The 22,096-nt window shown below is 38.9% G+C and overlaps 1 protein-coding gene across 1 annotated transcript in view; it reads left to right on the top strand.

The window, feature by feature from the left end:
• Positions 1 to 1,053: 1,053 nt before the first annotated feature.
• The window catches only part of Atad5 (ATPase family AAA domain containing 5), a 54,171-nt gene continuing 33,128 nt past the window's right edge, over positions 1,054 to 22,096 (top strand). The window contains exons 1-6 of the mRNA XM_051179819.1: positions 1,054 to 1,497; positions 5,821 to 7,715; positions 13,211 to 13,307; positions 14,851 to 15,012; positions 16,548 to 16,674; positions 18,551 to 18,632. Coding sequence (XP_051035776.1) covers positions 1,432 to 1,497; positions 5,821 to 7,715; positions 13,211 to 13,307; positions 14,851 to 15,012; positions 16,548 to 16,674; positions 18,551 to 18,632 — 2,429 coding nt within the window. The 5' untranslated portion in view covers positions 1,054 to 1,431. The remainder of the gene's footprint in view (positions 1,498 to 5,820; positions 7,716 to 13,210; positions 13,308 to 14,850; positions 15,013 to 16,547; positions 16,675 to 18,550; positions 18,633 to 22,096) is intronic.

Below are 22,096 nucleotides of genomic sequence, written 5' to 3'. Positions count from 1 at the left end.
CTCAGTAATGCAGCCCATGCTTTTCATATCTGAGGGCTAGAGAGAACTCAGCTGTAAAGGGCTTTTGTTGCTCTTACAGAGGACCTGGTTTTGGTTTCCAGGACCTACATGGTGTCTCATAACTGCCTGTAACCCCAGTTCCAGGGGATTCAATGTCCTCTTCTGGTCTCCACAGGTACCAGGCACACACATGTAGGCAAAACACTCATACACATAAAATAAAAACAAAAAAAAATTCTTTTGAAACAGGGTTTCTCTGTGTAGCACTGCCTGTCTAGATCTTGCTCTGTAGACCAGGCCAACCTTGAACTCAGAAACCTGCCTGCCTCTGCCTCCTAAATGCCAGGATTAAAGGGGTGCATTCACCACCACCACCTGGCTCTTCTAACTCTTCTTAACTTCTTTCTGTTATTTATTATTTGACAGAGTCTCTTGGCTGAACTTTATGTAGACCACCACCACCCGGCTTTTCTATCTCTTCTTCTTTCTATTTATTTATTCATTCCTTTATTTCTCTCTCTTTCACCATCTATCTATCTATCTATCTATCTATCTATCTATCTATCTATCTAATCTCTATCTATTGACAGAATCTCTTGGCTGAACTGGAACTCTATATGTAGACTGGCTGTGCTGGAATTAAAGTAATGTACCACTACTTCCCGGCTTTAAAATATAATTTTAAGAATGGTTAAAGTCTCTGGGCAGTGGTGGTGCACACCTTTAATCCCAGCACTCAGGAGGCAGAGGCCTTCGAGGTCAGCCTGGTCTACAAAATGAGTTCTGGGACAGCCAGGTCTGTTAACACACAGAAACCCTGTCTCATAAAACAAACAAACAAAAAATAAACAAACAAAAAAGTGGCTGAAGTCTAAGTCTTAGTTAGGCCACCAAATGACTAGGTAGCCTTAGACAAATCACGTCCTCAACGGTCAAATTCAGCTGTAACACCAAATTATGAATGTTTGTATTGCCTGTTGATTCGCCAAACGAAATAGTTTGGTCTTCTTGGCTCACCGTAGACCCAGCCTCCAGAGCAGTCATAGGCTCCGCCCCCTGCGCTCCGGACGGCGCGAAAACCCAATTGACAAGAAGTCTCACCGAAGCCCAAGGCCTGATCAGCGTTCCGTGTGCAGCGCCCACTGCGGCCCGGGGCTCGAACGCTGAGCCTGGAGCGCCTGCCTCGGGGGCATTGTGCATTGTCCAGCCTTCCCCGCTGGGCCTGCGCCTGCACTTTCTCGACTACGCCTGGCTGGACGGCCCTGGGCCCAGCCTCGCACTCGCGTCCGTCCGGTGGGCTCTGGGGGACCCGCGACGGACCCCGCGGCCCCGCAGCTTGCTCCGATTGGACCTGTCGCCTCCATGGCCTCCAGCCAGGCTGGGCCGGACCGCTGGAGGTCCTAGGATCCGTGGCTTTGTTAGGCAGGGATCATGGTGGGGGTCCTGACCATGGCGGCGGCTGCAGCTCCCGGTCCAGTAAAGGACTACGAGATTGAGGTGAGCTCGAGGATCTGTCAAGTTCTTTTCTGTCTGTGTCGGGGAATTGTGGCGTGGGGTTGGTGGGCGTCCTGCTTGCTCCTGGAACGGGAAAGGAGTGATGTGATGTTACCCAGATATAATTTTGTGTGGGATGGTTGCCTCGGTGTGTCGTGCTAAGCACTAATTGGAAATCTCAGAAATTTTCGGGCTTGCTGTAAGCTCAAGTTTTAAAAAACCACTGTTCCCGGGTCCTGAAACATTAATGGAATAACATGTCACCGAGGATCTCAGACTCAAATTCTTTGTGCATGATGTGGAATCATAGAACAGTGAGAAAAGATAAAAAAAAGCTTTAAGTTCATCTAGTCGGTACAAACGCACATCTGTCCTAGGAATTCCATTTAGAATGTCACTTAAGAATTAAGTGAGGTACTTAAGTCGGTTTCTCATTGCTGCGGAGCTTAATGTAGTTAAGAGTTTCAGTAACATGTTAGGTATTCTGTATTTACCATATTTCAGACAATACACTAAGCTGGGGACAGTGTTTAATGTGGGGAGCCCTGGGTTACAGAAAGAAATAAAAATACTCTAAGCAACCATAATGATATTCTATGCCATTAAGTAGTGGTTAGGATCTTAAAGTACATGGCTGATATGTATATGTAGATAGAAAAATACCCAAGCTGGATTCGGACCTACTGATTCTCCTGTATCACTTTCCAAATGTTGGGATCACAAGCTTGTGCATCTTCATAGCTGCTATGTTTTGTTTATACACCATAGGTCAGACTAGCATCCTAATTAATGTGTTCCGGGGCCTTTGAAGTGAGCTAAGATGTGTGTTCACTTCAATTCTAACTCTTTGTTTTGTTTTTTGAGACAGGGTTTCTCTGTATAGTTCTGTCTGTCTTGGAATTCATTCTATAGATCAGGCTGGCTTAGACTCAAAAGAGATTCTCCTGCCTCTGCCACCTGAGTGCTGGGATTGAAGGCTCTCGCCACTTTCTCAGGCTTGTTTTTCTTTCTTGTTACATTGGTGAATTTACATTTGTTTTTGGTGGTGTGGAGATCACAGGACAACTTATAGGAGTCAGTTCTCTCACTGTCTTTTGCCTATTAATTTGAATGTCAGTTTTACCACTTAAATTCTTTCTAAAAGTAATTTAGCTACATTTGTTTATTTATTGTATTGCAGGGGTGAGCATATGTGTGGAGGTCAGAGGGCAACTTGTGGGAAGAGGTATCCCTTGTTACCATGGTCCTGGGAATCAAACTAGGTCCTAACTCTGCTTGGCAGCAAATACCTTTGCCTGATGGGCCCTGTCAAGGACCCCTGTATGAATTCTTATACAGCCTTGTCTGCTTTTGCTTTTCAGACACACTCCATTGAGCTTCTTGCCTACTTGTGCAGCATCATTGCTATGCTTTTAACCACAATAGCTTTGTTAATTCATTTGAATTTTCTAAAAATGAAAATCTCGTCCTTATTACTTATCTTTAAAAACAATGTCTTTGTTATTTTGGCAGATATATACATATACATTTTTCAAATGAACTGAGAAGTTAGATTGATAGTAGGATGGAAATATAGCTCAGGGGTAAGGTTCAGTGAAGCAAAAGACAGAAAAAAGTTAGGGCTAGAGAAGTAGCTCAGTTGGCAGAGTGCTTATACCAGCAGGGAGTGGGGTGTGTATGGAAACTAATGGAGTTGTTTGCTTGTTTGTTAATTTATTTATTAGACAGTCCCATTAGATATATAGACCAGACAGACTGGCCTTGAACTCAGAGATGTCTGCCTATCTCTGCCTCCTGAATGCTGTGATTAAAGGCATGTGTGACCGTGCACAGCAAATAATTATTTTGTGACCAATATAGTAGTATGCATTTTTAGTTATGCAAGTTACTGGTACATTTATTAACTCATTTTCATCATTTTGGTTTTATATACATATGTCTTAGTCACTGTTTTATTTGCTATGAAGAGATACCATGACGAAGGCAGCTTATTTTTTAATTTAAAAAAAATTAGTTTTCATTTTACATACCAACCCCATTCCCCCCTTCCTCCATTTCTCTCCCCACCCCAAGGCAACTATTAAAAGAAAACCATTTAATTGAGGTTTACTTACAGTTTCAGAGGTTTAGTCCATTATCATGCAGGAGCATACTCACAATGCTTGGAGCAGTAGCTGAGACTACATCCTGACATGCAGACCAAGGGAGAGGGAGACTGAGCCTGGCATGGGAGTTTGAAAATATCAAGGCTCACCCCGCCCACCCCCCTCCCTCACTGCTGCCAGTGACACACTTTCTCCAACAAGGCCACATCTTCTAATTCTTAAATAGTGTCACTTTCTGATTACTAAGAATTCAAATATATGTGCTTATAGGGCCATTCTTGTTCAAACCACCACAACACATTTGCTTAATTTAGTGAATTTCTAGGCCAGGTTTAAGGGTCTTTATAAGTAGTATATGTTATTTATCCTTGTTTCTTTGAGTTCTCATCCTGAAGTCCATGCTGACCTGGAACTCTGTGCAACCTAGGAGGGCTTCCAGTTCCCTATAGCCCTCCTGCCCCAGCTTCCAAGGTACTGGGATTATGGGTGTACGTCACCATGCCCAGCTTTTGTTTATACTTGAAATGTACAATACACGTAGAAACGGACTGAGAAATAATGTCCTTTTAAATTCACCTTGAGCTTCTGATGCTTCTGCCTCTATCTCCTCAGTGATGGAGTTGCAGGCATGTGCCACCATGCTTGGTTTTACTTAGTGGTGGGAACCAAATCCAGGATTTTGTGCATACCTAGGTACAACCTAGTTATGGCAATGAAAATCATTTTTTTTAATAATAGTTTTTCTTAATAGTATCACCTGGCTCATGATTGTCTACCTTGGGCTTTATGCTCTCTTCCTAGCAGCCAGTGTCTTGCCCAGTTTTCATTAGCCATACCTGGGTTCATTGTAATCTCTGGTTAGCCTGGATGCAAGTAGCATTGCTGACTGAAAGTGACTAATACGAATGTAACTGTCCTTAGTGTTATAATCTCCTTGATTCTGTGAGGGTACGCAGGAGGTATGCAGTGACTTATAGTAGCAAAACAGTAGACTTGTGGCAAGTGTTCTTTTGTTGGTTCTGTGCTTCTTAAATAAGTCACTATTTCTTAGAGATACTTGGGATGATGTGTTTATTTTTAACCAAAAAAGTAAAGCAGAACGAATTGTTTGTAGGAACCCTACCCTGTGTTAGGCTCCACATATTTTAATGTATGCAGTATAGATTCTGTGAGGTAGATGGTGCTATTCTAAGGTTATAGAGGGTAGGTAGGGCATGGTGATTGACACCTGTAGTCTCAGCATTTGGGGGGTAGAGGCAGACATAGTGAGTTCTAGGACAGCTGGGGCTACATAGAAACATACTTTCTCAAAAACACAAACTAAAGTAAAATAATCAGAGGACAGTAGAAATTTGTGTTTTCTTATGAGTTTAGTTTTATTTCAATGTAAATTTTTTTTTTGTTTGTTTTGTTTTGTTTTGTTTTGTTTGTTTGAACTACAGTCTCACTATAGTCCCTGGCCTGGAGCTTGCTATGCAGACCAGGCTGTCTTCAAAATCATAGAGATCAGTCTCAGATTTCTGAGTGCTGATCAATATAAACTTTGTTGTTGTTTTTTGTTTATTTGTTTTTGAGGCAAGGTCTGACTATCTGTCCAGTGGCCCTGACTGGCCTGGAACTCTCTCTGTTGACCAAGCTGGCCTCCAGCTTATAGACTCCTAAATACTGGGATTAAAGGCATAAACCACCACACCTAGCAATATAAACTTTTTATTGAAGTATAGTGGTGTAAAGTATAAAAATTACACATGTAACTTGTTATAACATTAAATTTTGAATGTAGGTTTAACATTAAAGGTCATTTTCTTTCTAATGTTTCTTTTTTTTTTTAACCTAAAGTAGCCTTGGTATATAGCTCAGTTCAAATCCCCAGCAAGTCAGATATGGCTGTACAGGCCTATAACTCCAGTGTTATGGGGAAGCAAAGACAGGAAGATTGCTGGTCACCAAGCTAGCTCCAGGTATCATGAGAAAACCTACAAGGAAATAAGTGATAGAGCATGACACCTGACACCCTTCTCCAGCCTCTGCATGCATCCTCCTTATGTACACGTGTATGCATGCATCACACACATCTTGTATGTATACACACAAATAAAATAGCTGTTCAGAGTTTTTCTCTCCATTTATTTGCACTGTTAAATTTGTGTTTACAGTTACTATTTCATATTATTTTACTTGAAATAAATGTGTTTTTCCCTCCTTTTTTTAAAATTGCTAGCCATGTAAAAAGCGGAGAAAAGATGATGACGGCTCTTCCTGTGAAACCATTACCAAATATTTATTACCAATAGAGAAGACTGGAGACAAAGTCTTCTCTCCACCAAAACCCAGTAACATTCTTCATTATTTTAGAAAGACTTCACCCACAAATGAGAAGCTACAGTTGACAAAGGAGTGCAAGATAAAGCCATCTCCCTCTTTGCTTGTTGGCAATAGCAAAGAGTCTAAGACAACTTTGGAAGTGCTCTCAAATATGGAACTTAAGAAGAAAGGAAAGAGAGTTAATTTATCTCATCGGCTGAATGATATGAAAATTGAATCTCCAGTTGAAGTTAGTAGTGGTGATCATAAGGAAGACTGCAGTTTAAGTGATTTTGTGGAAACTGATGTTTTCCTTTACAAGAGACATGTAGAGGTTCTTGAAGAAAGCAGTCAGGACAGCAGAAACCAGCCCAATACAATGACCTCCAAAAGAAACTCCCAGAAAGGAAATCCTAAACAAGGCATCACAAAAAATGATGGCAAAAGATTGAGAAAAAGGAAGCACAGCAAGATACTAGATCTGTCTGAAAGTTTACCCTTGACAGATGAAATAAGCCTTCATAAGAAAGGTGGTAAAGACAGTAAACAGACCAAACCTTCCCAGGCCAATGAAAACGAGAGGACGACAAATCATGTAGACTCCAGGGCTTGTACAACCAAAATAGCTGATTTAAACAAGAGTACAATAACTGTCTCCTATGAGGAATTTTTAAAAAGTCACAAGGCAGCTAGAGTGGAAGAGATACCTGACCCTGTGATGCCAGCCTGTGTTACTTCTGGACCTGGTGAAGCGTTCAAAAGTGGTTTTGAAGGTGAATCAGAAAGCTGTGAAGTATCTCCACAGGTACACCTTAAGACAGTTACTGTTCTTGCACAAGTTCACCCCACTCCCCCCAAAAAGAAAGGGAAAATACCCTCAATTTTTTTGAAACAGAAACAGCTTGAGCTTGAAAGTAGCTTCTCTGATCCAGAAAATGAGCAGACAGTTCAGAAAAGGAAATCGAATGTTGTGATCCAGGAGGGACATTTAGAACTGGCTGTGCTGGAAGCCGGGAGCTCTGAGGCTTCAGTACCGAAATGCAGCATGGAAGAGAGACAGCAGTTCATGAGAGCATTCAGACAGCCACCATCAGAACTGCTTAAAAATGGGCTCAAGAAACCTGTGGAGAAGCAGAAAGACACAAGTGAAAAATCTGTAAACGAAGAAGGAGATAACAGTTCTGAAAAAATCATAGAAAATCCTAATATCCAAATGATTTCAAAGCATGCCAGTTCACAGACACACACTGATAAAGCAAGTTTTCCTAAAGAGAAAAGTAAAAAGCTGAAGAAAAAGGATAAGAAAATGATAGTCACTAGGACCATCCCAGGTGGAAGCAGAGAAGAAACCATGCAAAAGGAACAAACATCCTTTTCCTCAAAAGATAAACAAAAGCAAAATAGCCTTCGAAGGAGTTTAAGGCATAAGTCTGAAGTATTCAAAAGCAATTCCTTACCTAACAGTGAAAGTCTTGTTTGTGAAGATATAGCACATGACTCTTTAAAAAAGTCTCTGTGTGACAGAAATAAATCAAGAAAACACAGCACACCAACCAGGGATATGGTTACACACTCCAAAGCTGATCCTGAAAACAGGCTGGTAAACGTTTCCACACCCAAATCAACCAGGAGATCTCTAAGAGGCAGCAGCACACTTGCCACAGTCACCCTTGGAGGTTCTGAGTCTGAGGATGCCCAGGACACTACTCCAGTGAAGGCTTCTACTCCAAAAGCAGCCAGCATGTCTGAAAAACACAGCCTGTACACAGCAGAATTAATAACAATACCCTCTGATTCAGAGAGCCCCATTAGGTAAAGTTTTGTTTTTCTTCTCAAGTTGGAACATTCTACATGTATTCTTAATTGGGAAGGGAAATTCTTCAAGCATTGAAGAGTTCATTTATTTTCTAGAATACAGTTTAGTTATAAATATGTGTGTTTTTTTATATGTTTACAAACCTGAGAACTGAATCTCAGGTAAGTGGTCTACCACTGAGCTACATTCCCATCTTCTTTATTTTGAGACAAGGTCTCCTAGGTTGCCCAGGCTGGTCTTGATTTTCAGCCAGGTCTTAAACATGCTCACCTTCTCTGTACTTTTCCAAGTGGCTGGGATGACAGATTTGTGCCACCAACCTTGTTTTTTGGGTTGTTTTGTTTTTGTTTTTCAAGATAGAGTTTCTCTATCTTGGTTGTCCTGGAACTCACTCTGTAGACCAGGCTGGCCTCAAAGTCACAGAGATCTGCCTGCATCTGCTTCCCGAATGCTGGGATTAAAGACCTATGCCACCACTGCCCATCTAGTACTAAACTCTTCGTTCTGTTTTATTTTTTTTGAGCTAAGATTTCTTCGTGTAGCTTTGGAGCCTCTTTTGGCACTCTGTAGACCAGGTTGGCCTTGTATTTATAAAGGTTCACCTATCTCTGCCTCCCAAGTACTGGGAGTAAGGCATATACCACCACCACCACCCAGATTAGTACTAAACTCTTATTTGTCATAGTTGAGTAGTAGTCCTCAAATATAAGTGCATCAAATATGTGATTAAAAATAAATCATCAGAGTGTTTTTTTGTTGTTAGTTTTTGTTGTTGTTTTGAAACAGGAATTCTCTGTGTGTCTTGGCTGTCCTGGAACTCTATGTAGACCAGTCTGACCTCCAACTCAAAGAGATTCCCTTTCCTCTGTGTCTGTGGTGCTGAGATTAAAGACATGTGCCACCATGCCTAGCTGAGTGTTACTCCTTAGGTAAACTGACCAGTCAGTGCATGATGGAGTATATTCCTGAATGCTGGGCCTGTCTAATGGAATAGCGATCCAGGGACTAGTTTTAATTTTCTTCAGGAAGTATTTTTCTCTGTTTGTTTTTACTGTGCTGAGTGAGGCTTAAGCTCAGGGCTTTTGCTCATGCTAGCTATGTAGGCTTATCTCCCCTCCTTTCTTTTCTTTTCCTCTTTCTATCCCTCTTTCTTTTTTTTCTTTCTTTTTTTTTTTTTTTTTTTTTTTTTTTTTTTTTGATTTTTAAGACAGGGTCTTCCTTGGATAGCCTGGAACTTGCTATAGAGACAAAGCTATAGTGTGAGTGATCCTTCTGCCTCTGGTTCCCAAGTGCTTGAATTTTAGGTGTGTTATCACTGTAGTTGAACCTTTTCTTCAGGACTGCTGGCTCCCCAATGACATGGAGACTTATTATTAATTATGAAAGCTTGGCTGGTAGCTTAGGCTTGTCCCACTAGTTCTTAAAACTTAAATTAACCCATTTCTACTTACCTATGTGTTGCCATGTGATTGGTGGCATTTACCTACCCTCCTTTGCAGCTGGCTGACAATTCCCTGTGTCTCTGCCCTTCTTCCCAGTGTCTTTTCTACTCTGAAAATCCTGCCAAGCTATTGGCTATTCAGCTTTTTATTAAACCAATCTGAGTGACAAATCTTTACAGTGTAAAAAAGATTGTTTCACAGCATTTCCCCCTTTTGTCTCAATAAAAAGAAAAAGTTTTAATGCTAACATAATAAAACTATAAACAAGAAAAATTGTCAGGTAAGAATTATATTATGTCCAGTCCATTTGTTTTTGGCATATTTGGGGAAAACACTCCATTATTTATTCTATCTTGATGAGTCCAAAGCTCTGTACTTAATTTACCTTCTATCATAACTAAGGAAAACTATGACTGTCTACTCTTCAACTCCATCAAAAAACCATAGAAGGAACCTTAGTAAACAGGAAGTGCAGAATAAGCAATTCTGAAACTATACAAATGACAGAAACGGCTGGTTGCCTGACAGTCACCTAAGCTTCCTCTGCAACATTGGTTGAATCCATCTTCAGCCTATAGGTCTAGAATATCTGACAGACTTTTCTGTGAAGCAGGAATTTTTGAAGGACTGTCATACCCTGTCTTGGCAAAGTTTGGCAGTCACTTTTCTTTGTATCCTGCTGGTCCTATTTGGATACCATATTGTCAGAAGTCAAGGCAAGGGCAGTTTCTTGCCCAAATGGCTAGTTTTTGCCATAAAGAATGCAAATGCCACGTGGAGCTTCTTAGATGCCCATCATACTTTTTTTTTTTTTTTTTTAAGTAGATTGGTACTGTCAGGAGCAGGTACATCTCATTGTCATGCAAAGTCTTACATTATTAAAACATTATTAAATGCTGTATCCTGTACATCTCTGAAGTGTTGATGACTACGTGTCTATCTAAAATATATTTTTGTTTGATCTTGAAAATGTATCTAACATGAGACTACATGTTTGATTGTTATAGGGGAGTAACTACTAGCCTGCATTGTTTTTATTATCCCTAATAGTTTGTAATAACGTTCAAGGACTAGAAATTTACATTACATTGTTAAAATGAGCTCTATAGGTACAATACCTTAAACAAGAGTAGAAATGTATATATAGTATGCTAAAAAAAACCTTAAATTTGTATCAGTATACAAAATAACTTAAACAAGAGTAGAAACATATGTACAGTATAACAAAGATAATCTTAAATTTATATCAACATGCAAAAACCCATACCAATGTAAAATATTTAAGACTAAGTTGCTTTTTTAGTTTAGAAGTAGATTCAATAATCTACCCTTTTATCCTATCATTTCTATATTCCTTTTTTTTCTTTTCAGAATGAGATCCCTGAATCTAATTTCTTTTTCTTAGTTTTTTCCTGACCATTAGCAGTAACAATTTGTCACTAACTCCCCTAAATGATGATAAATATCCATAACCCATTGTTTGACCAAATACCATCCCCCTCACTTTTGGGAACATGTGCATTGTGTTCTCTAGGTTGTTTCCTGTTGTCTGGGGCTATTGGTATCTTTAGTGGACCCTGGGAAAGTGGGGATAATGGTCAAATCCTGGGAGAGCTAACTTGTCCAGTCTCTGTCTAATGGAAAATTGTAAGGCTTATCTGAAGTCCCAGCTGGAGAAGTCCTTGAGGCTGGGCTATCTCAGCCAGCCATCTTGAAGCTATTCCAGATGCAGAACTCTGAGGAACCTGCAACAGAGACATTGAGAGGCTGGATCACCTGGGTTACCCATTTTCATTGGTGTCTGGTCTCCTTGCTCTGAAAACACATAAATTTTCAAGGGTAACACACATATCTGTATTAACACAAGTACAGAATGTATAGTGTATACATGTCAATTAAATTGATTTTTTGTTTTATGTTTGAGCAGGTAAAAGGCATCTGTCAACTTTTTAAGTCTGTTTGGACTGTATAATCAAACTGTATTATAAATCTATCTATGTCATATGAAAGGATGACATGTATTAATAAGTCATGAGAAACAAAAACATAACATCTCCCGGAATGCAGCACATTGACTTCCATTTTGAAGTTAAGACATTTTCAAAATGTTGGTTTAATTTAGCAGTGTCCATACTTCAGTGTCTCTCAGCAGCTATTGTTTTTTGTACATTAGCATTTAAAAAATTTAAAGTTAATAAAACATTATATAGGATCCAGACTCCCCATGTATTTTCCATTCTTTTATTGATTGATTGATTGATTGATTTTTTTGTTTTGTTTTGTTTTTCGAGACAGGGTTTCTCTGTTGCTTTGGAGCCCATCCTGGAACTAGCTCTGTTGACCATACTGACCTCAAACTCACAGAGATCGACCTGCCTCTGCTTCCCAAGAGCTGGGATTAAATGGGATTAAAGGCATGTGCCACCAATGCCTGCCCTATTTTCCATTCTTATGTGGCTTTTTTTTTTTAAACTTTCTCTCTAAAGATTTGGTTTATTATTTTTAAATTTTTTTTTTCTATGACTGTCTGTATCCATTTTATGTTTTAGGCACATTGTTAAATACACTGTAACCTGTTTAGAGGTTTTCCCAGTCTGGACCTGTTTTATTCTGTATCTGTAACCTTTTTGTCTGCATGAGCAAAAACTTAAATTCACTATGTGGCTTAGCTCATGGGGCACTGGTGACTTAAGCACCCAGGCAGCTGTTGGGAGACATGTTTCAGTACCATGCAGCATTAGAGGCAGGAGACTGGGAAGCCGAGTTTGCCTTTTTGTGTGTGTGTGTTTAGAACGTTTTTAAAAGCTTTCTCAGGTCTTACATAGATATATGTGGCCTCATGTTGGATGCCATTTGTAGTTGGACCTTTTTGTCAGGACTGCCAGCTCCTCAATAATACAGAGACTTATGAATTATGAAAACTTGGTTGATAGCTTAGATTTGCTAGCTTTTATAACTTAATCCATTTCTATCTACCTATGTGTTGCCACATGACTCATGGCATTTAACTGTCCTGTATGTCTTGCTCCCCCTCTGCCTGGCTGATGACTTCCTGCATCTACACCCTTCTTCTCAGCATCCTTTCTGCCCTGAAAATCCTGCCAAGCTATTGGCTGTTCAGTTTTTTTATTAAACCAATTCAAGTGACAGATCTTCACAGTGTACAAAAAGATTATTCCACAACATGTCATCACACCTAGTAAGGCTTATTATTTGGGATGGGGCTTTGAGAAGGGTTTCTTTGTTGAAGGCTTGGCTGTTCTGGAACTCTTCTCTAGATCAGACTGGCTTGCCTTTGCCTTCCAAGACCTGGCAAGACTTGTTGATTTTAATTTTTTGCAAGCAAGCAAGATTTTATTGAAAAGTAAGCTGTCCACAGTAGAAAGTGGTTTTAAAAATGTGTTGAATAGGCTTATTATTTTTCTTTTCTTTCATTGTTTTTGGTTTTTGTCCAGAGTTTCTCTGTGTAGCCCTACTTGTCCTGGAACTAGCTTTGGAGACCAGACTGGCCTCAAATTCACAAAGATCTGCCTGCCCCTGCCTCTTGAATGCTGGGATTAAAGGTGAGGGCCACCACCTCCAGCTGGGTTTATTCAGTGAAGCAATAAATGATAAAGCTTAAGGCTGGCAATGTAGGTTGGGGGTAGAATGATTGTTCAGTATGTACATGATTCCATCCCCAGCACCAGAATTAAATAAAAAAAATTGACTTACTGTTGAATCAAACTGATGAGAATTGTTTTTTCTTTTTAAGTTGGAATATTAACTATTTGCTTTTTTGTTTTTATTTATTTGTTTGTTTGTTTTTTGTTGTTTTGTTTTGTTTTTCAAGACAGTGTTTCTCTGTATTGCTTTGGATCCTGTCCTGGAACTAGCTCTGTAGATCAGGCTGGCCTTGAACTCACAGGGATCTGCCTGCCTCTGCCTCCTGAGTGCTGGGTCTAAAGCGGTACACCTCTAACACCCGGCTCTTAACTGGTTTGTTTTTATAGTTAAGATTCTTGTAAATTATTATGAAAATATGTGTAAATGTCTTTTTTTCCCCCCAGAATGAAATTCACTAGAATTAGTACTCCCAAAAAATCCAAGAAAAGATCTAAGAAATCTGAAACAACTGAGGGAGATTTCACTTCTCAGAAGAAAAAGGTAATCAAAATATTGGAGTCCTGAATGTGATACTGTTTCCTTAAAAGACTGGCAATAGTTACTGTCATGTCATGTCTAGTCATGTCAAAAAAGATTCCATGTATTTGAGTCCATTAATTACAACCTGTGCTATTTATTCCCTGTTCTTCTATGTAGTTTATTAATATGTTAAGGAATTTCACTGTGCCAGGACAGCCAGGACTGTTACACAGAGAATCCCTGTCTCAACACCCTTCTCCCCACCCAAAAAAAAAGATAGATCATGTGGGCTCAAGCCTGCTGCCCTGAGTCTGATCATACACACACACACACACACACACACACACACACACACACACATACACAGAGTGTTTTATGTGACTGAATTAGCTTTGGGGGTCATGGGGACAGTGCTGGGATGTGTAAGGCCCTAGGTCTTATGCATCCTAGGTTAAGTAAAACCTTATCACACACACACACACACACACACACACACACACACACACACACACACACAGAGTGTTTTATGTGACTGAATTAGCTTTGGGGGTCATGGGGACAGTGCTGGGATGTGTAAGGCCCTAGGTCTTATGCATCCTAGGTTAAGTAAAACCTTATCCTCTGCCCTCTTTTACTTTTCTTTCTTTCTTTTTTCTTTCTCTTTGGTTTTTTTTTTTTTTTTTTTTGAGTCATGGTTTTCCTAAGTTGATTAGCTGGCCTTGAACTCAATATAATAGGCAGACAGGCAGGCATTGAATATGTGATTGGACTGCTTCAGTCTCCCTATGTGCTTTGTTTTGTTTTAATTTTCTTTATTTTTATATTCTATTTCTGGGTGTTTTGCCTGCTTTTGATCCTGCATCACAAGTGTGCAGTACCTGAAGAAACCAGAAAAGGGTTTCAGATCTGCTGGATGGTGGCAAATGAACCTTGTGCTAGTAACTACTAAGATAACTGTGTTTTTTGGTTTTTTTTTTTTTTAAGATTTATTTATTTATTATATATGCAGTGTTCTGTTTGCATATATACCTGCAAGCCAGAAGAGGGCATCAGATTTCATTGTAAATGTTTGTGAACCACCATGTAGTTGCTGGGAATTGAACTCAGGGCCTCTGGAGCCACCCTCCAGCCTCTCTCTCTCTTTGTTCTTTATCCCTTGTATGAAACAAGGTCTCTTTATGTACACCTGGTCTAGAACTCACAGAGATCCACCTGCCTCTGCCTCCTGAGTGCTGGGATTAAAGGTGTGCGTCACTACTACTCAGCTGTTTCTGGTTTTTTAAACTCAGATTCTCATACTGAGCCATCTCTCCAGCCCTTCTGGGTATTTTACACATACGTAGATACACTTACAATGATAATTACAGATTTTTAAAAAGCATAGTAATTATCACTAAATACATTTGCATGTGGGGACCCTGGTAAGATTTGAATAATCATTTCTTGGTTGACTATTAGTGTGATATAAAGGTATTTTTTCTATTATATATTTCTGGGTTTTTTTTAATTCTCAAATATGAAATTCTTGCTGTGTTCTGAATTAATAGTTCAAACTTTTGTCTAGGCAAACAGTACTTCAAAAAATGTATCAAAAGCAAAACAACTCATTGAGAAAGCAAAAGCTTTTCGAGTCAGTGGGTCAAAGACTGAAGACACAGCGGTGCCCTTGAGAAGGTCCTCTAGGCACCAGACACTTCCTGAGAGGGAGAAGTCACCAGAGACAGATGTAAGTATTCCCTTATCCATTGATACAGTTGTTACTGTTTTGTTATTATGGTGGGAGAAGAAAACCTTTACAAAGCTGTAAGGTCACATTTGATAGCCTGGACATGGTGGACACTCTGCTTTAAAAGCCTTTGGTTTACAGGATATAGTCCAGTCTCAGGTCACTTAAGGTATCTTGTAAACTGAACCTATTCTTCCCATTCCCCAAGCAGTTCCTTACCACAGCCATACTAAATTTCATTGCTCCCCAGATAGTTCACTTTTCACTGTTTATTTTCTCACTTTGAAATTCATATTCCAAGGACTGTCTTCTACCTGAGAATTCTCTACTATCCTGCTAAAACCACTACCTCCTAATTTTTAAAAAGTTTTATTGAGATATAATTTATATGCTGTACAGTTGGCCATTTCAAAACCTAAGGTGTAATGATACATACCTGGAATTGTAGCACTAGGGAGGTAAAACAGAGGAATCAGAAGTTGGGGGTGATCCTCAGGCTATGTGATAATTTCAAAGGCAGCCTGGTGTACAATGAGTCCCTGTCTCAAAAAAAGAAAAAAGAAAAAAGTATGAAATTCAGTGTCTTCAAATACATTCAAAATTGTGCTTCTAATATAATCAATTTTAGAAAATTTTCTGTTTTTTGAAACAGGATCTTACTGTGTAGTCCAGGGTCCTTCAAAGTCTCCATTCTTTTGCCCCAGCTGGGGTTGTCTGTGCCACTATGCCAGTTTAGAACATTTCCATTACCTCCAAAGAGGACACCATTCCCCTTTGCTGTTGCTTTCCAGTCTTCCCATTTCTCTATGACAGCTATTTATCCTCTTTCTATTTCTATAGATTTTCTATTCTGGACAGTTCATAAAACATTTTATAATAAAATATGGGAGACTTCTACCAGCTGAGCTACTTCCCCCAGCCTTCTATGATATCAACTATCCCCTTTTCCAGTGTATTTATCCTTTATATGCCATCTATCCAATAGTTATTTAGTAGCCACTTAAGTTATCTGATCTAACAATGCTTGTGATCAGGCATCCTTATTTTGCTAGATAGTGGCTCCATAGTGTAAGAATAGTAATACTGGCAATTTGGGTACACAAAAAAGAAGTAGTGAAAAAGGTGAAAATTCTTCAATGAATAAGGAATGAACCTCGGCATGATGGTACATGCCTTTACCCTGAGCATCCCAGACAGTGGTAGGTAGGAGTTTGAGATTAGCAGAGCAAGTTTCAGGACAGCCAGGGATATACTAGGATGACCTGTCTCAAGGAGAGAAAGTTATATTTTGAAATTGAAAACATCTGTAGTAAGAATCATTTATCTGTGAAATTATGAAGAAAAAAGGAAATTCCTTCAGTTTCACTGTCACACCTCAATCTGTAAAAGTTACGGCTCGAAGTGTGTGTTATCAGGTATGTACGTTTGTGACACCATCTGAGAGGCTTAGGTATGCACTGGGGTTATTGGAATCTCTTGTGGATAGGGAATACTGTAACATTAAAGTGGTTTTTTTCTTCCTTATTATGTTTTAGGACTCTATAATACTAATAGATTCAAGTCCAACTTCTGTAAAGCAACCAGAGAACAATCAGAAGAAACTTAAGAATTTGAATGATGTACTAGGAAAAAAAAATAACAAGCCTTCTAAAAATATTCCTGGTAATTGGATTTAATACTGTCTGATGAATAGTAATAGAATGTTTGGGGGCAATTAATTCTGAATTTTCTGGTGCAAAGTTAATGTCTTATTCCATAAAATAGAAAATTTAGGTATTTTGCTTGTTTTCTTTTTTGAGACAGGTTCTCACTATGTTTCCCTGGCTGAGATCTGTCTGCCTCTGCCTGAAAAGGGGTGGGATTAAAGGCATGTACCATTATGCCTGGCTCTTTTTTGTTTTGTTTTTTGTGGGTCAGGATCTCCTTGTCACCAGGCAAGTTACTTTCTATGTAGTTGAGGCTGGCCTTAAACTTCTCATCTTCCTGTGTTCACCTTCAAGTGCTGGTATTGTAGTCTGCCATCTTGCCTGCCTAATTATTTCCGTTTTGATCAAGCTTTTGAAATTTTGATCAAGCTTTTGAAAAAAAAAATGAACATCTTATTTTTTAAATTTTGTATTGGGACATAACTTTAAATTATTGTATTTCTGTATACATATACTTAGCAGCTCCCAAAATTGACTGTCAGATTTTTCTGTGTTCATTAAAACATTTCCTTATAGCTGGGTGTGATAGCACATGCCTTTAATCGAGATGCAGAGGCAGGCAGAACTCTGTGAATTCAAGTCCAGCCTGGTTGGCAGAGCAAATTCTAGGACAGCCAGAGCTACACAGGGAAACCCTGTCTTGAAACACCAAAACAAACCAAAACCATACAATTAATTTCCTTATTACTATTATTATTATCATTTTGGTGGTTTAATTTTTTAAAGATAGGGTTCCTCTGTGTAGCTTTGGGTGTCCTGAACTACCTCTTGTAGAAAATAATGGCCTGGAACTCAAAGAGATTTTCCTACCCCTGCCTTCCGAGTGCTGGGATTAAACACCACTGCTCAGCACATTTCCCTACTTTTTTCAAATTTATTGATTGATTTGTGTGCTCCCATGTGAGGGAGCAAGACAGTTTCAGGTATGGCTCTTCACCTTCCACTTGTGGTTTATACATGGGCTTCAGGCATGAAACCTGGTTTGTCCAACTCTACCTACTTAGCCATCTCTACAGCCCTCATTTTTTAAAAAATAAGATTTATTTATTCATTAACTATTTATTTTTAAAGGTTTATTTATGTGTTGTGTGTATGTGAGAGCTCTACCTGCATGTATACCTGCATGGCAGAAGAGGGCGTCAGATCCCATTACAAATAACTGTGAGCCACCATGTGGTTGCTGGGAATTGAACTCAGGAACTCTGAAAGAGCAGCCAGTGCTCTTAACTGCTGAGTCATCTCTCCGGCCCCAACTATTTATTTATTGACACAAGGTCTCACTTCACAATCATACCTGTTCTGGAACTTACTATGTAGTACAAGCTGGCTTTGAACTCAGAAATCAACTGGCCTCTCTGCCTTCTAAGAGCTGGGAATAAAGGTATGCCCTACCATGCTCAGCTTCATTTATTTACTTGTTTGTTTGTTTATTGGTTTTTTCAACACAGGGTTTCTTTGTAGATTTGGAGCCTATCCTGGAGCTCAATTGTAGAACAGGCTAGCCTTGAACTCAAAGAGATCCTCCTGCCTCTGCCTCTTGAGTTCTGGGATTAAAGGCAGGAGGTGGTAGTGTTTGTTCATTTCTTAACACTAAAACATTTCAAATTTTAGGTATTTTTCCTTGATGTACTGAGCAAAATTTAAGGTATACATTATGGGATGCTGTGGTTAAAAATGAAAGTTTTCCAGGGAGTTCCGCTATTACCAAGTTGATGAAACATTATTATATAGCATTTTTATAGTTGAAAAGTTAGATTTATAGAAGTTTTTAGAGATAACTGAAGTGGAGATGCTAAACATTTAATACTAACCCAAATATTCCTTTTTCTAAGGAAAAATGAAAATTGCTCCTTTATTTCTTGCCAAAAAGACTAAGAGAACAGCTGTTCCTGTCATTGATTTGGACGAAAGCAGGTCAGTCCAATCCAAATATATAAACATTTAATATTTTAGGGAATACAAGTTGTATCTACTTGTTTAATTAGATGACAATGACCATTTGAAATCTTTTTTTATTTTGCATGTGTGTGTGTGGTGTATGTATATAGCATATTTGTGGGTATCTGTGCTCACATGTGTGTTTGTGTACTTGTGTGCAGTTGCTCATAAATGTATAAATGGAGGTTAGAAGCTGATAACAAGAGTGTTTCTCTATTACCCAGCTTTTCTGTGAGTGCTGGGCATTGCAGCTCTAATCTCCACACTTATATGACAAATGCTTGACTCACTTGAGTTGTCTCCTCAGCCCTCTGGTGAAGTTTAAAACATACTTTTCTGAGTTTGTGCTGTCCCCTGAAAAATAAACAAATAAGTACTGTTGATAATGCTTGCACTACTGTTGAAGGTCTTAGGTTTTTGTAAAGGCTTTGGGGTTATTTCACATAAAATAGCAGAATTAAAAAAAAAAAAACCCCAAATTATCAATCTTTGTTCATGTCTCTTGTTCAGTAAATATTTAAATGTCTACAATATACCAGGCACTATTTTTTGACAATAGGAATGTTACAGAAAACACATTACTTGTCCTCATAAGGTTTATAGCTTCCAGAGGGAATAAATCTATAATTAAACATTAACTGGCTTACCAAATGAAGAATTGACATTGTGCTAAGGAAAGGCACAAAATTGTTTTAGTTTATATTAAAGAGATTTTTGTTTGGTTATTTCACAGGTCATTTTCTTTACCTGACCTGTGAAGAAAAAGCAGGGGCACATCAAGGAGAGGGATAGTGTTCTAGCCAGAGGGAACTATGTGTGCATAGTACCTTGGGCTACAAGGAATGTGCTAAGTACCAATGATGGGAAAAATGCTACTGTGACCTGAGCATCAGAGCAGGAGAGGAATGCAAGGTTAACTGGAGAGATAGTTACCAACCAGTAGAGGACCATAGATGCCATGCTGAAGAGTTTACTAAGAATGAAACAAATGCAAAAGGGTTTTAGGCATGAATATACATGTAAACATATTAGGTTTATGAAAGCTTAATGTGCCTACTTGATGAATCTTATGCCTGCATAAACAGTGGGATACAGGTTGGTAGAGTACTTTGTCTAACTTGCTTAGAGCCACAAGTTTAATTTCTACCTCTGAATAATTTGGGTGTGATGTTAGACACCTGTAATCCTAGCCTTTACAAAATTAAGGCAGAAGGGTCAGAGGTTCAGAGCCATCTTCAGTTACATAGAGAATGTGAGGCCAGCCCAGGTTATCTAAGACCCTATTTTTTGCTTTTTTATTTATTTAAAAGGGTAGAATGAAAAATAAGTTAAAATAGATGTAGGAGTACAGGTTTGAGATGTTGGGAATGGAAGCTAAGTTGTTGGAAGTGATATGTGAATAGATTTTCGGAGATAAATTGTGTGTGTGTGTGTGTGTGTGTGTGTTTATGTTTTTCTCCAGTACTGGAAATTAAACAGAGGACCTTGTACTAGTCAAGCACCCAGCCCTACATTTATTTATTTGAGACAGGGTCTTGCTAAGTTACCCAGGCAGGCCCTCTATCTTCATCCATATCTGGTGAAATCTTTTCATGATTACTGGGTTTTAGGTTATGCCTGGAATCATGTTTTACTCTAGAAAGATTATATGTGCTTGTGTGTGTGTGTGTGTGTGTGTGTGTGTTTTCTTATTAATGCCACCACCTTCATGACAAGAGATTATTATTTAAAGTATCTATTTTTATTCCTTTTTAAAGATTTGCATACTGCCTTATTCACTATTTGAATGCTGCAAATTGACACCATGACCAAGGCAGCTCTTATAAAGCAAGGCAGTTAGTTGGGAGCTTACTTACAGATTTAGATGGTATAGCATGTTTTTTATTTTGGGACCACCAACCAGCTCCCAAATCATGACACAGACACTGTTGTTGTTGATTTTGTTTTCAAGACAGGGTTTCTTTGTCTAGCCCTGGCTGTTCTGGAACTAGTTGGGTAGATCAATCTGCCTGGAGCTCACAGATTCACTTGCCTCTGCTTTCAGAGTGCTAGGATCAAAGGTGTATACACACACACACACACACACACACACACACACACACACGCATGCACGCACGCACGCACGCGCACACACACACACACACACACACACACACACACACACACCCCTCCCCCGGCCAATAGAGACTTCTTATTAGTTATGAATGCTTAGCCTAGCTTAGGCATATTTCTGGCTAGCTCTTTTAACTTAAATTAACTTATTTGTCTTTATTTACCTTTTGCCGTAGAGCTTTTTACTTTTCTTTCCTTCTGTATATCTTACTTCACTGCTTCTCATGTCTGGCTGCCTGTCTTCTTGCCCCAGATGTGTCCCTCTTTCTCCTCATTCTCTTCTTTCTTGTTCTCGAGCCTAGATTTCTCCTATTTATTATTCTCTTTCCTGGCCAGCCCTGCCTATCCTTTCTGCTGCCTACGTATAGGTTGTTCAGCTTTTTATTAGATCAATCAGGTACATTAGGCAGACAAGGCTAAACAAATGCAACACATCTTTAGGTAATTAAACAAATGCAACATAAACAAAAAAAAAAAAAAAAAAAAAAAAAACACACCTTTGTAGGCAGAGTTTCTCTGTGTCCCAGCAATAATTCCCAAATAATCACTCAGAGACTTACTATTAATTAATTATAAATCCTTGGCAGATGGCTCAGGCTTGTTAGTAGTTATCTCTTACATTTTCAGTTAACCCATATTTCCTATCTACACTCTGAAATGTGGTAGTACCTTCTTTAAACACAGCACATTCATTTTGCTTCTCTCTGCATCCTGTTATGACTCCTGAGACTCCATCCTTTTTCTTCCCAGCATCCTCTGTGTCTGACTCTCCCACCTATTCCTCCTGCCTAGCTATCAGCCAGTCAGCTGTTTTTTTTTAAACCAATCAGAAAAATAAAATAAAATAAACCAATCAGAAGGTGCCTTAGCAAGACATATCTTTACAGTGTACGAAAAGATTATTTCATAACATTTCCCTCATTTTATCTAATTAAAAAAGGTTTAACTTTAACATAGTAAAACTATATATAACAAAAACATTTATCAAGTAAGAATTACAGCTGCAATTTCCAGTCCATTTGTTTTTTGGCAAAATAAGAGGAAATGTTCTATTATCTATTTTATCTTTGTGAGTCTAAAGTTTTATACCTAATTTATTTTTATCATAACTAAGAAAACTATAAATTTAATTAATTAATAATAATTATTATTAATAATTAACTCCCTCAAAGACTCCAGAAGGTGTAGGGACATCTGGCTGCCTGGACAGTCACTCAAAGTTTTTCTGTAACATTGGGACAGCTAACTTTGGCCTACAGGCCTAGTACATGTGAGAGGTAGTTCTGAGAAGCAGGGAATTTTTGAAGGACTGCCCTGCTGTGTCTTAG

The sequence above is a fragment of the Phodopus roborovskii genome, unplaced genomic scaffold, assembly GCF_943737965.1.
Source record: "Phodopus roborovskii unplaced genomic scaffold, PHOROB, whole genome shotgun sequence".
Taxonomy (NCBI): domain Eukaryota; kingdom Metazoa; phylum Chordata; class Mammalia; order Rodentia; family Cricetidae; genus Phodopus; species Phodopus roborovskii.
This window is presented reverse-complemented; position numbering and strand designations above follow the sequence as displayed.